The sequence below is a fragment of the Stegodyphus dumicola genome, chromosome 5 (genome assembly GCF_044657685.1).
Source record: "Stegodyphus dumicola isolate Sdum_Otavi_A_Nest chromosome 5, ASM4465768v1".
In the NCBI taxonomy this organism is placed as follows: domain Eukaryota; kingdom Metazoa; phylum Arthropoda; class Arachnida; order Araneae; family Eresidae; genus Stegodyphus; species Stegodyphus dumicola.
The window spans coordinates 89,213,031-89,230,880 of record NC_140772.1 but is presented as its reverse complement, the minus strand read 5'-3'; the positions used below and the strand labels follow the sequence as shown (position 1 = coordinate 89,230,880).

Genomic DNA, 17,850 nt, shown 5'->3' with positions numbered 1-17,850 from the left:
AACTGGCATTGTCGTTCTGAAAGTAACAGGGGTCCAACCCGTAAAATTGCCACAACGTAGGAAGCACATTGTCATCCAAAATAGTGCTGTAGGCATCGGAGTTGAGCTTACCATGAATGGGGACCAAGGGTCCCAGCCCATACTAGGAGAAACACCCCCAGACCATAATTCCACCTCCGCCGAACTTGACTGTTGGCACAATGCATTCTGGAAAGAGACGTTCTCCAGGTAGACGCCAAACCCAGACGCTGCCATCCGAACGGTAAAGGGTGAACCTTGACTCGTCACTCCAAAGAACCCGTTTCCACTGATCTTCGGCCCAATTTCGATGTGCTTTGCACCACATTAACCGAGCAGCGTGGTTGGACTTTGTGATCAAAGGCTTATGAGCAGCAGGCACGACCATGAAAACCAAGCAGATGTGCTTCCTTATGGATGGTATTCATTGACACAATACTCCCGGATGCCTGTTGAAACTCCTCGCGGATGAGGGCCATCACTTGGGTGGGGTTCTTCCGAATTTCTCTGGACAGCACTCGTCGGTCTCTATTTCCCAGTTTCGTTGGTCTGCCGACTCGGGGCACATTCTGACAATCACCGCTCACCTTCCACTTCTTAATCACATAGACCACGGTTGATTTTGGGTACTTCAGATCGCTAGCTATGTCCCTTAAGGATCGGCCACATTTGTGATACCCGATAATTATAACTTTCTCGAAATCAGAGAGCTCCGAACTGCGAGGCATCTTGCATGCGACTAAAGCCGATGCTGTTTCCTACGCGATATATACCGGCGGAATCCGTGAAGTACCTTAGGACCGCAGATATCCTCATTTGCATAGGTATCCAAATACTTATTGGTAGTCAGTATATTTTAGACTGTGTTTAAACAAAAGAAAGTACTATTAATTTTGACTGAAATTTTGAAGGCATCTGATGGAGAAATTAAAGTAAGTTGCAATTCCGTATTTTTATTTATCATTCTTGCCCTGTACAAGAAGAGATAACCTTAAAATAAGCATGCATTCCATATCGTGATATTACTCTGGGACTGTTTGAATTACACTGACTAATAAAATAACGTATTTTGGGTTTTACAGATTTTATATGAGAAATATTTTAGTATTTTTAGAATTAATTCCACATAGCAAATTATACCTTTGCGCCAGTCACTCCCCCCCCCCGATGAAGTGACATTGTGGTTGATTGAATTCCTCTTCAATTTTTTGTTTACTTTTCGTTAAATTTCAAAAATTTTTTGAAGTTTGATTTTGCTTGTTTGAAATGATTTGGTTTTAACATTTTAAAATTCTTTGTTGCATTTTTTGTTATTTTTAAGTCTGACATATCCCATTGAGTTCAATAGTTGTCAACTAGCATGTTAATGTTGCATTTATCTTCAAAACATATATTTATCTTACACTATTTTTAATGTAAATTTCGTTATCAGCATCGATTACGGCTTTTACGTTCTCTGACAAAAAAGCCATGGTTGGACTACAGAAAATGAATCGTAAGTGACGAAATGCACCCTGAAGGTTTATTATTGTCCAAACACTCACAAATTACTCTGTGCAGTTTTCTGCTTTTAAATTACGAATGAAATCAAATGACTTCAAAACATGAAACAGATATATTTAAACTACTTACAAAATAAGGATCGCTATAAGGAAAAGTAAAACGCCTCCTTTTTTACTTCGTATATATTAACGAAGTTTACCATTAAAATTTAGTTCAACTAGCATGTTAATGTTGCATTTATCTTCAAAACATATATTTATCTTACACTATTTTTAATGTAAATTTCGTTATCAGCATCGATTACGGCTTTTACGTTCTCTGACAAAAAGGCCATGGTTGGACTACAGAAAATGAATCGTAAGTGACGAAATGCACCCTGAAGGTTTATTATTGTCCAAACACTCACAAATTACTCTGTGCAGTTTTCTGCTTTTAAATTACGAATGAAATCAAATGACTTCAAAACATGAAACAGATATATTTAAACTACTTACAAAATAAGGATCGCTATAAGGAAAAGTAAAACGCCTCCTTTTTTACTTCGTATATATTAACGAAGTTTACCATTAAAATTTAGTTCGATGTCAAGATGTGGCTAATGCAATTTCTAAAGATGTACTCGTAAATCAGAAATAATATTTTTTTTTTCACTTCTGAATGACGAATATAGTGTCTCCATTTCAGGAAAGACATTTTAACGTAATATTTCTCCTTGTTATGTTAACCACAAGAATTTTAAAAAAGCCGCATAATTCTGATTGTCCTACTGCTGGTCTAAGAAATAATGATAAATAAAAGATAAATACGCCAAAGTAAAATTACAATGCTATGCAGTCTATGTGTTCTTTTCGGAAGCACGCACAGTAGACCCTACGTGGAGAGACTGCCTAGCGAATTCTATTCTATGTCTTGAAGAACAGATACTACTGAAAAAGGTTTAAATAACCTTTAACTCCGCTGCTACTTCTCACGAACTCTTGAAACGCAACTTAAATACTGCTTCTGAACACATATTTTGCATACTATGTCATTAAAATGTGTATTCCCGCCAAAATCTGAAATCAGGAGGAAAAGGAAAGCCAAACTAAAAATAATTTATTTGAATAAAATAAGGCATTCACAATGCAATTTAAGATAAATAGGACCAAGTAAAATTCTAAACTACACTCCAATGAATTTACAATAAAATTTAAATACACTAATGTAAAATTAAAAATTGTGCAAAAAATAGCCGCAATTTTGAGTTTTATTCAACATTTATGCATATACAATATTTCTCTTCTCTTATTTTAAGCAAGCTTTTATTTTCAGTTGTCTGCCATGAGTGATTTTCGTAATTTATACTGTTGAATAATATTTTCAAAGTTTTTATGATTATTTCATGTGATGGTGTATACAAATATTCTAGCTGGATAATCATTTCCGTTTTGAAGCAAGGACGTCTTTTAAGCTTGTTTTCCAGAAGTTTATCTATGAGGCTTCAAGATTGTGCTTGATCCCTAAGACTTTCAGTAATGAGCTTACGTCATTTACTATGAAAATTCATTTTGTTTGAAAAAATATTAACTTTTAAATTCGTCATTTGTTATCTGGCTAAAGCAATACACGTTCGTACCATTTTTTACATAATTGTATTAATCTAGTCCTATAGCTAATATAACAGGCTGAGTTTATGACAAACTAAGGTTATGAGCAAGAATATTTAATCTTGGTAGAGTGGATGCTGGCAAATGCATATATGCAGTAGTTGTTGAAACGTTATCCAACCTTACCAACATAAAACAATACTGCAAATAGGAAATTTTTCCACAAAAATATAAGAAGCTCTATATTCCCATTTTTAATTGAAATCAGGATTGAGAATTTTGCAAGTATCACTGAAGCTTTTGCCTCATTTTATTGAAAAACTGTAATTGTTCTTAAACTGTTCGAAAGGCTTTTGCAAGTCCTTTAATCTACACTGAAGACTATTTTCATTCAAAGGTTACAGGTGGCCAATCCCATAGAAAGAGTTACATCTCCATACAATTGATCATGATGTATTTTATGTTTGAGGAGAGATATTGCAGCTTCCCCTTCGTTTTTTGATTTTCGTTTCGTTCGATATTGCAACTCCTCCTTTGTTTGAAAGTAAGAAGAAATAAAAACATTGTAATTCAATGTGCGCATCCAGCGGTGGACATTTAATGATTCGCATGGCATCTCTTGTGTGATATCAGCATTATGCCAATAATGTGAATCCTTTCGCGTGTGATATCAGCATCATGCCAATAACTACTTACTTTTATTTTATGCTATCAACAAAAGCTTATTGATCGCATGTTGTGAAATCAGATACAATGAAAGCTTTTGCAATATATGATCGCAAGTATTAATTTCCTCTTGTTCTGCCAGTGGTGTCTTTAACACTGCAGATGGAGAAAAATAATTTATATAACATAGATCCAAAAGCCTGGTTTATAAGGGCTTTTCTGTTGCAAGAAATTTTCTACTAAGAGCTCATTCTGCTGTTTCGGTTACTTTCCTACAAGCGCGATTTACTTTGAAATGATGATTATGTATACAACTTATTCTTTCTCTAGTCATTTAAATCTTCATTTTTAAAGGAAAATGGAACACAATCTCAAAATGCTCTTAATTGCGTAGTCTATCGTGTTTGCTTCCTACAAACTAAGAACTGGCGGTATAGATTTGAATAGAATGATTCAGATACCTTTACTGCACATTATTATTTATTTCATTTCCTTTGATTCATTAGCAAGGATCACTTTTTTATCAACTAATTTTAGGGTATATAATACGTTTGCTTAATTCTTAATGGTACTTTAATTCCTAATCGATACCGAAGAAAGATGTATGTTAATTCGTTTTTTATGTCCCAAAGGACACATCTCTTTGTCCTCTTTTTATGCGCTTTAGACGCGCAGATTTGAATGAAAAAAAAATTAATTTAATATCTAAGTGAGATAATAAGAGGTATTCTTGGTATTTTTATCTTTTATTTAAAGAAATACATGATAGTGAAAAATGTCTTGTATGACCTTCATACAGAGACAGGTTTCAGAGTCTTATATCTGAATACTTTAGAATCAAATAGTGTAAAATAGTAGGTGCTACTTAAGGTAAGAATAAGAATTATAAGGGTGTGGGGGGGCATAGTTTAGTATTTTAATGCAGTTCGACGAGCATAAATATAAATTGTATTTTCTAGATACTACGTTGCGTGTTATTTAAAATAATTAAGAATTTAGTTGAATTTTAAATGTTAGCCCATTTCAATAGCTAATTCTTCATTTGCAATCCAAATTCTGGAAACCTAATTGAAAAACAATATTTTTATATAAGTATATCATTATATAATATCTTTCATCCTGTGTTGATATTCCTAAATATCTCTACTATTTTCCTTTCTAAAAATACCTTTCATAACTATGTTTATTGCAAATTAATTTTTGGCCACTCTGTGCTTTATTTTGCATATGTTTGGAATTGTTACATATTCCTAAATATAATTCTTGCACTATTTTTCTAAAAACTTCGGTTCAGAACCTCTGAACACTGTACGTTATCATGCTGAATTATTGTAAAATATATAAATGTTCGCTTATTTTATTTCAGCTCCATCTGGTTCGCCAAGAGACGTCCAAGTTCAGTCTACAGGAGCACAGTCCATGAAAGTAACATGGAAGGTACGTGTAATGTGTTTAAAACAATATCAAAGTAACAAACAAAATTTTAATACGTTGGCAAAATTTGTTGTTAACAATTTCTGATGAAGCGTTTCAGAGTAACATATAATTGAAAAGTTATTTTCCGTTAATTTTTCTAGTAAAATGACTTTACGTACTTTACATATGTAAGTTAACAGTCGCTTAATTATACATAATTTCAGATACAGAGACTTTTATGAAGATGCAAAACTGAAGTTCGCTTTTCGCCATTTAACCTTTCTATAACATTACAAATTTTTATGTATAGAAAATTGCAAATCTTATTTGTGAAGTAAATGAAATTATGAAATTTCCACTTAAATCTTATACTTCTAACTGACATTTTCTGAAACATTATACAAGATTTGAACAGAATACAAATATCCTTTTTCATAGCAAAGGTGAAAAAGTATTCTAATATCTTATTTTTAATAAACAGAGCTGCACAAAGTATTTCTCGGACTAGACTTGTAGCGCGCCAATAAAAGGTCGCACAAGCCGCATTCATAACTGCAATTTTCAATATTTAGATACAAAAGATACAACTCTCTGTCTATTTGAAAATTTTCAGACACATGTCCCTCTTGTTCAGGAGCAAAACTATGATTGCTAGCATATTTTAAGGATAAACATGTTTTTCTCGTAATTGTGTCTAATAGCTCTCGAAATAGATCGAAATTTATACAAAAATCTACTATTTTACTGCATTTGCCTAATTTTAAATTTTTTATTAACGTGTTTCTCATCCATTTCATATATTCTTTCCGTTGCTGCTTTATTTTATCATTCCATAGTTCAATTTTATTTTATTTTATAAGAAAATGAAAGTGACATAAAAAATCTGAGAGTTCAGTAATCTGTAATACATTCTAAGATTAAAGTCGGGGATAAAATGCTCAAGAATGATACAGGAATAAAAGTTCACAGCTGTGGAAAATGCATTAAACGAAGTAGAAATCTGATACTTTAATGGTTAACTGTCTCACACACTTTTCAAGATAAAAGCAGTGAAAATGAGCAATGTGAGCCAATAGCAAAAAAGAAATCAAAAATGCTTTTAAGATACGAATAAGCAGTAATTGCAGTGGAAAGCAGCAGCAAACGGAAGCAAAGAATCATACATTCGCAACTAATAAGCGAAAAATTCTTACAACTGCAGAGAGTAGTAAGCATTTACATTCTTTTTCTGAAAGTAACAAATAATCGGATAGAATATGTAATCGCTTTATATTTTATACAATTGATTTTGAACCGTAAGTTAAATTTCTACTGATCTAATATAGTTACAAATATCAGCAATAAATTTTGAGCTTTATGAATGCATATATGATATAAAACTAATAAAATCTTAAAGTATTAAAGTAGATACATTACCTACGTAATCTAAAGTAGATACGTTAATATTTGTTATTTTTACACAGTAGACAGATTTGGCAGAGGTCCAATTATATGCTAATTTACTAAGTTTATTATATCTTGTAAATGATAATTAATCTCAGTTATTTCGATATCTTTTATCAGAAAATACTCTTATAAATTAAATGATTTACTACCATAATTTCAGTTTATCGTTTTAGACAAATCTACAGCAAGTGCTCAAATAATTAAGTATGAATTTATTTTAAAAAAATCACTTTATAGTTAATAGCTTAAGTAGCACTTCTTACATTTCTGCGTAGAAATATTCCAGTGGCTTGTCATTTCTTGATATTTCTGTAGGTCCTCTGTAAACATTCACAGAAATTATTTATTTGGACAATTTTTAATTTCTTTAACACAGCTGTTTAAATTTCTAAAACAGCAACCCATCCAAAAGATTTCAAAGATCTACAGAAAAGTAGTTATTTGGATTATCTGGTTAATAGCAAAACATATGAGGGCTATATGACTAAGGAAACGGATGCTTTTATAAGGATATTTTAATTTCAGAATTATATACTCATTTTATTCTGTTTTTAAATCTGCACCAAACAGTGTGTTTCTTAAATAGAAAGATTTTCTTTCTTAAAACAAATGCATTAACACAGGTTATTCTTCTTTATGCCCGTATGCGACCCATCAATGCAAAGATCTATTCGCAGTTTGGAAATATACTAGATCTGTTATTATTTTATACCCCTGAATATCCAGAGATGCCATGATTAATGTGATTTCTTTCATTAACTAGCTAACTATCTTTTTTGTTCACCTATCAGGGCATTATATAACGTGGTGTGTTAAAGCAGTAGTTCCAAAAATTTTAGGATCCGGATCCCATTTCAGGTGCTTGAGGGACACTATTGTGATACCAAATTCTCAGGATTATGTATAACTTGTCTGGACTCCTGTTATGCAGTTTTTAAGTAACCTTGCGACCCAAAACGTTTTTCTCCACCCGCATTTGAAGACTAAAGTGCTTTCTGGCAGTGTGCCAAGATTACCCCTGAATTGTTTAAGTTAAAATGTTTATTGATTCAGTGTGAATGCTTACTGTCCCATTCTCTTAATAGATGCTTTTATTAATATATTGTGCGTATAATTAATTAAATGAAGTTATGGGCGCAGTAGTTAGAAGAATTCTTTTATAACAATTTACAGTAATTTACAATCAGCATTTTGGATTAAAAACAATGAATATTGGTTACTTTCGCTTTCTTGTTCTTTTCTAACGATTGCATAGTAGTGGTGGCTACGGATCTAAATCGAAAACTGAATGGCCGACATTTTTATACTTGGAAATTCAGACTTAATATTTTGCTGATAAGGAGAATTTATGGAACATTCTTATTACCGAATCTCCGTCTCCAGTAATCAATAAGTATAGGTAAGACGGATAAGCTAGAGCAACTATACGGCTTTTATTGAAAAATAAACAATTAATAAGCGTATGAATGCGAAGAAGATACGGAATATTATGAAACTTCAACGCTGTATCTCGAAACGTAGGACAGCAGTAAAGCAGCAGTACAATCATCTAATGAAAATGGAAGCTATTGTATATCAGCTATTAGTCCTGTGGGAGAAAATTTAGGCTATTAGCTATTAGCCCTGTGGGAGCTATTAGCCCTGTAGCTAATAGCTCCCACAGGGCTAATCCACAGGGCCACAGGGCTATCGCTATTAGCTCTGTGGGAGAACCTTTATTCTTTTCGAAAGTAGCTTACCTAAAAATTATGCTACGTTAATAACTATTTTTTACTAATCAATTATTTTTTATTTTAAGAAATCTACATTTCCTTTCTGATTTCAATTTCCTGTCAGAATGCAAATTTAAATCACGTATAAGCAAATCTCAACGAGTTCGGAAATAGTATTTAAGTAGCAGAATTTAAGTGTTCGATCGACAACTAAAAACATACAGTAGTTGAAGCTAGTAGCAAAGTGAGTATCCATGAGGGAGAAGAGTTAGTCCCGAGTTTATGCCGAGGGACTACATGTTCTATTCAATTAGTTAAAATAAAAAGGTTATTATAACCTTTTTATTTTAACTCATTTATCATCTGTTTTTCGGACATAGTGAGAATTAGCTATCTCGTCTTCAGTAGGGTATACATTTTATGCTCGCGAAACGACTAAGATTCTAGAATAACAGCTTTAGAAATAATTTAACTAGAAGCAATTGGAAACATTTAACTGTTGAATCAGTTAAGAGTAAACTGCTGGAAAAGTGCTTTATTCAAAACGAAGCTAAATCTGGTATACATATAGCGAAGCTTAGAGTCATATTTTCCTACCATTTCAACCGAAAAAAAAACTGCAGCAGCAATTTACTTCTCTTACAACAAATTAGGACACATAAAAGATGGTTGTATACAAAATATAAATTTAAGTATAATCAAAAGCAACGAGTTATTACAGCTATGAATTCATGTGGCATTAACACTAAAATTCTAACACTCTCCTGCACAATTCAAGCAAGTGTTTGAGCGCTTTATTTTAGAATAACATTAAAAACTGCTCTAGAGAAGAAATAAAATAATTAATTGAATGGAAGAGAAGCACTTCAGTTTATACCTAAAAATAAAGCAACATTCAACCTTAGATTGGAATTTATTCTAAAGAGAAATCTATGAGTTTTAAGAGTATCTTGCAAATATCTATCTTTTGACTAAAATTATTCTGCAGAAGAAGGTCTTAATTTTGCATAAATAAAAAACGTATATGAAAATAAACGTGAATTTTCTTTGAAAATAAATGCGAAATCTAATAGCTGACGGCGTTTTACATGGTTTTCTTTCAAGCAGTATATGCTATTTTGCGAAAGTATATTTCTGATTTTTTTAAAATTTCATCTAAGTCAAACACCACAAGTGCATTTCCATACTATTTAATTCTTAATTTATAATCGGCTCGTAGCAACAGAGCCACAATCCCTTGTATTTCAGCATTAAACCAGCTTCTTGCTTTCAGGCATCTGTACCTTATCATCCTTCAAGGGGTTTAAGGAAAAAACGAGAAAACTCGAGCCATGTTTCTCTGGAAAGTCACAAAACTGCAACTTCAAATTTTCATTATTTGCCTCTACTTGACAATCATCCCAGAAAAATATTTCAGAACATAATGAAAGCAAAACCTTTCAATGGAGCTGCTACAAAGTTATTTGAAACCATTCAATAGTAGTGATTCAATAGTAGTGAAAAAATTCTAAAGGAAAAAATCGTGTCTGAAATTCACAATGGATGAAGTATGGCGAAATATAATAGCATTAAACGGAACTCTTCATTGAGAACTGAGTGAAGAAGACACAATAGCCACTATGTTTACAATCAAAGAATCTCCAGACGTCCTTTGTTGCAAACGTCTGTCTCTTAAGAGGAAATTAATTGATTCCTTGAAGCTTCTTCCATTTGCTATTGGCTGAGGGAAATCGGGTTGGGAAGAAAAGCGAGTTGTAAAAGAAGTTTACTTTTTTTTTCAATCTGTTGCTCAAGCGCTCAGAGGTATTCCCTTTTTTCTTTAACGTTAGATGTTTTTATGTGAACAACCACTTATTCTTTCGTAAGTTGAGAGTTTTGTGTAACTTTATTTTGCGTAAACACTGTGTATGTTTATTTATTATTTTATTTTCCTATTTTACAAGCTATCAAACGAATCTTTAGCTTTTGTATTTGCAAATTCTGCCACGTACAACTTCATATGCCCGTTTCACAATGATTTGTTCACAAAGCAAGTCATATTTAAGACATTCTAGGATCCTATTATGACATTTCTTTGGAAATGCCTGGCGCGTTATCCTTGTAAAATCACCACTGGAATCGGAAACGAGGAAGCTGGCCATCTGATGTGACCTGAACCCCTTAACATGAAATACAGACTTCATCCTGTAGAAGTTTTACATAACGCATTACGCTCTGCTGATAGAGAATTGATAGCTTTTGTATCACCACGTGATATATATTTTTTTCTTCCAGCTAATAATAAGTATCCTTCTATATTTTAATTGTACCTCTCTTGTTCGCAGTTTGGATTGTTCCTTGATGACGGAAAAAACTTTGTTTCTACTGTAATATTTGCTTATTGCCAGTTAACTGAATTTAGATGACAAATAAATGAACTGCACTCTCGTTCAACATTTGATTACGAGACTGAATGCATGTGTACTTCACTGAATGTACAAAACATATCGAGATAAGCTATTACGAATAAAATTAAAAGCAGAAAAGAAACTCTGTCATCAATTACTACTGGATAATCGGGAAAAGCCAAGCCAGTCTTCAAAAAGCGAAAGAAAACTAATATACCTTTGTTCTTTGCGTTCAAAAGAATGGCTACCAACAGCGAAAATAAGTACTCTTTTGTGAAATTAAACAGCAGCAACTATCTTCTATAAGAATAGAAACTAAAAATGATTCTGGAAACAGAAATTTATGGGATTTGCCCGCAAATGCTACATCGAAAGAAATCACCGCTGAGTGGATAAAACGAAATGAACAAGCACTCATAAAGTCTACGCGCAATATAACAACCAAATCGTAAATATAAGAAACAAAACGATAGCTAAAGTAATATGGAACGAATAAGAAAATCTACAAAAGAGAAAAAGCTCTCCAGCAAACTTTACGTCTTCAGAAAATTGCATATTTCAAAAGCAGAAAACGAATACACATATCAACAAAACTCTCGAGATCGTAGGCAAACTTCGAGGAATCGGTCACAACTTTTACTAAGCGGCTTACCATAAGTTAGGAAAATCTTATTACGGCTTTAGAAGCACACACTGAAGAAAACCTGACGCTGGAATATGTAAAAACGAAACTGAACGACGAATGCTCGAGTAAAGAAGGCATGCGAACAGAACAGAGCAGCTTTCAGAACAAATTTCAACACAAAACTCAGACATTTCGGTCAACGATTCAACGCAATTATATCAACAAATTAGGCATATAGAAAAAGAATTAAGATTCTTAAAAAACTACAAAGAAAGAGACAAAAACAAAAGTAATCCTTTTTCAAGAATAAAATGTAAGTGAATAAATTAAATTATGGGCATTAAAAAACGAAAGTCTTTCTAAACAAGGATACAAATGGCGATGAAAATAAAAATAAGGAGCTCAAGAAGATTGAGGATTACACATTCGAAGTTACTCAAGAAAGAATTTTCGGAATTGAAATTGATTGGTTGATTCATGAGCCACATGTCATATGACCGATAATAAAATATTTTAGATAGAAGCAAAGCGGAGCAAATAAAATAGCTAATTATACTCAAATAAAGTTCGAAAACGTTGGAGATGAGTAATTATACAGTACAGACGACGAAGGTAACTAAATAGAAATAAAACTCAGAGATGTTTCTAATGCTCCAGGCGTCGAAGGAAAACTAAGATTTGTACGAAAAATCACAAAAAAGAATAAAGAAGATACTTGCAGAATAAAAAAGAAAACTATATCAATTGCTAAAAAAGAAGGAAATTTATATAAGATAATCGAATCACAAAGAGTGCGAATGTTGCAAATTGTCTAAACTGCCGTATCCCAAGTTAAACAAAGGCAGAGCAAAATCATTTCTGCACTTGAAATATTTGTACCTTTATAAATCAATTAGTAAGGCATCACTGGGAATGAAAAATACTTCATAACATTCGTCGACGATAAACAACGGCCTACTTGCCAGCTACAAAAGATGAAGCTATCTCCAATTTAAAACAACTTGCAACCATGAAACGAAAAATTTGTAAAGAAGCCAAAAGTCTTAAGAGCAGGCAATGGAGGAGAATACACAAACAAAGAAATTGAAGTTTATCTAAAAGAAGAAGTAATAGAAACTTCTGGAGCATATTCACCACAACAGAACGATCGAGCCAAACAAAAAAAAAATCGATACATAATGCAAGTCACAAGATATTTACTACTCGATTCAAGATTCAAAGAAGAATTTTGGGGCGAATTTGTTATGATAGCTACCAAAACAGACTGCCATCAACATCAATCGAAAAAACGCCCTATGAGTTCTGGAATAATATAAACCGAAATTAAGCCATATCATAGGTTTCGGCAGCGCAGCTTATTGCCTAGTTCCAAAGCAGAAAATGAAGTAAACTTGATGAAAGAGCAGAAAAATACATTACCCGACATTTAAAATGCAACACCAAGAAGAGGAGGCCAGAAAGTGATGAAACTCGACAAACAGAGAAAGACAGCAAAGAATATGCCACTCACCAGGCTTCCGACCTAAGCTAAAACCAAACGGAAAGATGCCTGATCAGTGTAAAAAATAAGAAGCAGCCACCACAATAGGGTATTAGCTAAACTCCATTAATTGTTCTTAATTTAGGAAAGCTACAGAAAAGTAGTTTAAGAAAATTATTACAAAGACATTTAGAATAAATTACTACATAGGATACATAAAATTTTGCTTCATGTAAAGCTAGATTACAATAATCTTCAGTTGACTGCCACGTAATGCAAAATATATACATTAAGTTGGTAAAAGTTGTGCCAATTTCTATATGCGTTAAAAATACATAAATGAGAACAAACATATATATATTTCAAAATTATTACAGTTGAAGAAGTGATGATAGATGCATTTCCATATGTAATGTGTTACATCTAATAATAGGATAATATAATACGTTGGTGCTCATTAATCAAGTATACATGCTGTTGGTAATTACATTATGTGAACCATCACAGTAGCATATTAATTAGTACTTTAATGCATTTTTTATATTCTCAGAATTGCATATTGTGAACCAACATCATATTTTAGACCTGGTTTAATTGGAATCATATAATACAGTGATTAAATATGACATCGCAATCAAACGTCAATGTGTGATAAAATAACACAATATTATAGTACATTTAGTGATAAGATACATGAATACGTTAGTCAATGCATATTATATTAACATTATTAAATAGAGCAATGATATAGTAGTACTGTAAGTTAAATATAACTAGTGATATATTTTTTAAATGGAGCTTTAATATATTACTACAAGTTACACATTACATTTTATATTGTTTTGTATAATGACTGTAAGTAATGCAAAGCATTTTATAATACATAAACAGTTAAAGAATGATGTTAATAGCCGATATATGAGAGAAACAAAAATACGGTAATACAATGTATTAGGTAATTGCATTAGGTGCTTTAAACAGTGCGCTACTTACTCTACACGTACGTTACATTACTCATAAATCAAATTTTCTTAATGGGAATCATCACAAAAGGGAAAACCTATTTCTTATAAAACCTGTTAAGTAACGTTATGCAAAACACTGCAGCATATAAAACCTTATATGAAATGATTTTTCAGTGATACAGTAATATAGTAATGGTACAGTAATACTGTACGGTAGTGAAAGTCTTGTTGAATATAATAATCGTATCAAAGGATGTAAAATTTGTATGCCACATACAAACAACGTTGTCATCAAAGACGTCTAATATCGATGAAACCAAAGAGGAAGCAATACTTTATCAAGTAAATGATCCAAATGAAGAAATACAATGGCATTTTAAAGAACCTGAATAGAGAAAACATACTAAGTTTTATGTAAAACGAAGCTAACATTGTATTCAAGGACAACATATCCAGCACAAAATTCTTCCAGAAAAGAGAAAGGGTACAATAACACAACACATCAATCAAAAAAAAAACACTACATGTATGATTTACCAAACCATATTATTGTTAAATTACAATGATGCAACAGCAAAATGTTGTATGCAGACATGTTCACAAAGCCTTTGCTTAGATCACAACTGAAATGCTGTTGAAAAGGAATAGTCTTACAGGTCAAGAATGTAGAATCAGCAGGAAACGAAGCGAGGAAGCTGCTCATCCGACGTTAGCTCCATCCCAGTACCTGAAATATAGACTGGATCTTACAGAAACTCTGTCTTACATAACGTATTACATTTCAAGGATGGAGAGCTGATAGTGCTTGTATCACCGCACAATAACGTTTTCCTTACAGATAATAATAAGTATGTTTCTAGATTCTAATTGCGTTTCTTGTATTCGCAGTGCGGATTATCACTTAACGAGGTAAGAAACTTTGATTCTACTTTAATATTTGTTTATCTTGAGTTAACTGAGTTTAGATGACAAACCAACGAACAGCACGTTCCTTCAAGAATTCTTCCCTAGGTTTATGAGAATGCAACTAGCATATTGCCTTTTTTTTTCAATTTTAACATTTCTATTGATTAAGAAATAAGTTTTTTATGTCTTTTATATACTCTTTATTGTTAAATGAATATTAACAATAAGGATTTATGGTTACATATTAAAGTTCTGTTACTTCTTATATGTAATTATTGTAACGTATCCATAATATTCTTTTAAGTACTGGAATCAGATGATTTAGTTATAGATATATACGATAATTTTAGGAAGCCCTAAAATCCGAGGTTCTATGTTTGGACTTTAGAGATTATCATCATTTATCAGCGATAATCATGCTTCTAAGTTTTCTAAGTTTTCTAAATAACATTTCGTTCTAATGTTTGACAATAGAAAATTCATTTAAAAAATGGATTATTTAAATTTTGTGTCTTTCTCTTTTCGGGCTGTACGTACCATTTTATAATATAATTAGCTAAGTTACATTTTATACAATTAGTTCCACTTTTTAGGAGTTAAATATGTCAAGTGTGTACTTTCAGAAACAAATCTTCCAATCGAATACACAATACTCATATGCTTAGAATGTACAACACTATTTAAATATTATCTAAATTCTATTCAACAAAATGCTGCGCTCCAGCAACAGGTAGGGGATGACTATCAAAGATTCTTTTATGACTACTGCCATGGCCCTCGAAGCTAGAGCCTAGGACCGGAAATATTCATACTATAATTTTTCATACGCATAATTTTCTGCTATAAAAATAAAATAAAAAAAAATAAGTATATTGATTCCTGAAAGAAAACTGTTCCTGGAACCTCATACTATTATAGCTCCGCGGTAATGCAGATTAGCGCTCCCTTTCAGCATTACAGTTATTCATATTATTGAACTATAATTTTCCTATTTCAAACGAAAAAGAATAAAGCTTTAAATGCATAATTTGTGTGTACGTTTCAGACTGAAATGGCAGTGGTTTTCTTGCGATTGCACAGTTCTTCAGAAACTGAAATTGCATAATTTGAAGAAATTTGCAATTCCTATGTTTGAGCAGCAGCACCGGAATGTGAAAAAAAAAATTAGGAGAAGAAGCCCTTAAGCAAGATGAGTCATCAGATTTTTATCTCAAGAGATGAAGCTGTTTTCCTTTACGAGTTTTGCTAATTTTGCTTTTATTCCTATTCATTCTGTAAAACTTCAAATACCGGTTTATTCACTGTTATATTCCATTAAACTTATAACTGAAATTCGTAAAGACAGAAATGCATTTCGTTCGACGGATCATTACACCACTCAATGAAGATTTCTCCTCGAGTAATTAATAATACTTAAACCTTCTGATTCTTGGATTTACGGTTGATCATTAAAAAGACGAATAAATTTGTAATTCGGTATATTCTGGCAATTTTTACACTTCAAAGATCGCCTAAGCACGCATTATGTACCATTTTAAAATAAAGGAAGGAAGCAAAAAAGGGGCGGCAACATTCAATACTTTAGTTCCTTAGATTCGTCTTATATTACAAGATAGAAATTTCTTCACTGAGTCCAATACTTTCAGACATAATTTCTTTCACTATGTCACGCAGGTTGTATGAAGCTTTAATCATGTAACGCTGATAACAAAGGAACGAAAACGAAGCGATATAAATTATTCATTTGATTTGCGAACCGTTAATGATGTAGAGCTTCCCCTGCGAAATTCCGTCCACCATTTCCTGCTGATCTATTATTATTCATGGAATATCGCGATGTAAAATGTGTAGGAATTAACCTCATGGGATTATTCAAAGAAATATTATAACAACTTTGGGTAATGAATTCCCTAAGATTTTGAATACTGATCAATGAAATTAAAATATTTAGAACGTAAGTTTATTACAACTCATTTGCTTTTAAAACTAGCTTGAATGAAGTACTGAAGAAATGGGAATATATGCAATGAAGATGTTTACAAGAAACAGTTATATGCATTTTAACTTAAAATTGCAAATGAAATAATCCTTCTGAACAAGAGAAATTATGATTATTCAAGACTGAATTTTAAATGTTAATCTATAACTACTACTTCAAAATGTAAATTGAAATATTTAAATCGTGTCACAGTTTCTGAATTAATATTTTCTTACTAAAATTACATTGCACAATATTTTTAGAAAAGTAGCATTTATAAGAATTTCCTAACGTTTTCTTTTATCGTTTTCATAATACATGTTGTGATTTTTAACTTTATTATTTCCTTATTCAAGTTATATCCGTTATCATGTACCGTAGGAGTACATGATAACGGATATATACATTTATTATCATGGAGATCATATATTAAATTCTATGGAAACTGACCGTATCATAATATTGTTATCAGATACTAAAATAGAACGAAGAAATAACTGATACCTAAGCAAAGACAACAAACTTTCGTTTTGATGCATCGATACATGATTGTCGGCTGTTTTGCTAGCAATGACACTATTTCTTTGCTTTACACCAGTAACAATAATTCAATTTAAAAAAAAAATCCTCTATCTTCTGATATATTTTCGATACTGAATCAAAGGCATGTATATGTTGTTGTTATTTCGTTTTCCTTACATTTAGTATGCTGTGTTTTGATGTTTTACATAATGTTAAAAGAGAGAAATGCGTATTCTATGAACGAAACGAGTTATTGATAATTGTGAAACGCATTAATTGCAACTATAATCGCAGTTTGGTTTTTCCTTCAAAATCAGACTCGTGCCAAATTTTCAAGCATTTTTTTCCTTGAAACTTTGGTTGCGTTTATTCATTGTTTGAGAAAATGTGATGCTAAAGATATATATATATATTACAGATCAGAACTTTAAAAAATATTAATAATTAATAACAATTATTAATGTCTTGCAAAATTTATTAAATAATCAATGAAGTGATAAATTACACAGAATAATATCCTTCTGGCGTGATACATTTATTTACTGTAAAGCACAAAATAATATAGATTCCAAAACCATTTAAACCAAAACTGAAATAAAAGTAAATTAATTCAAAACAAAGCAAAAATCATACAATATGA

At 31.9% G+C, this 17,850-nt stretch overlaps 1 protein-coding gene across 1 annotated transcript in view; it reads left to right on the top strand.

Moving 5' to 3' along the window:
• LOC118181837 (cell adhesion molecule Dscam1-like) overlaps window positions 1-17,850 on the top strand; it is a 1,450,682-nt gene that overhangs the window by 1,352,869 nt on the left and 79,963 nt on the right. The window contains exon 17 of the mRNA XM_085816862.1: window positions 5,140-5,210. Within this exon, the coding sequence (XP_085672988.1) occupies window positions 5,140-5,210 (71 nt within the window). The remainder of the gene's footprint in view (window positions 1-5,139; window positions 5,211-17,850) is intronic.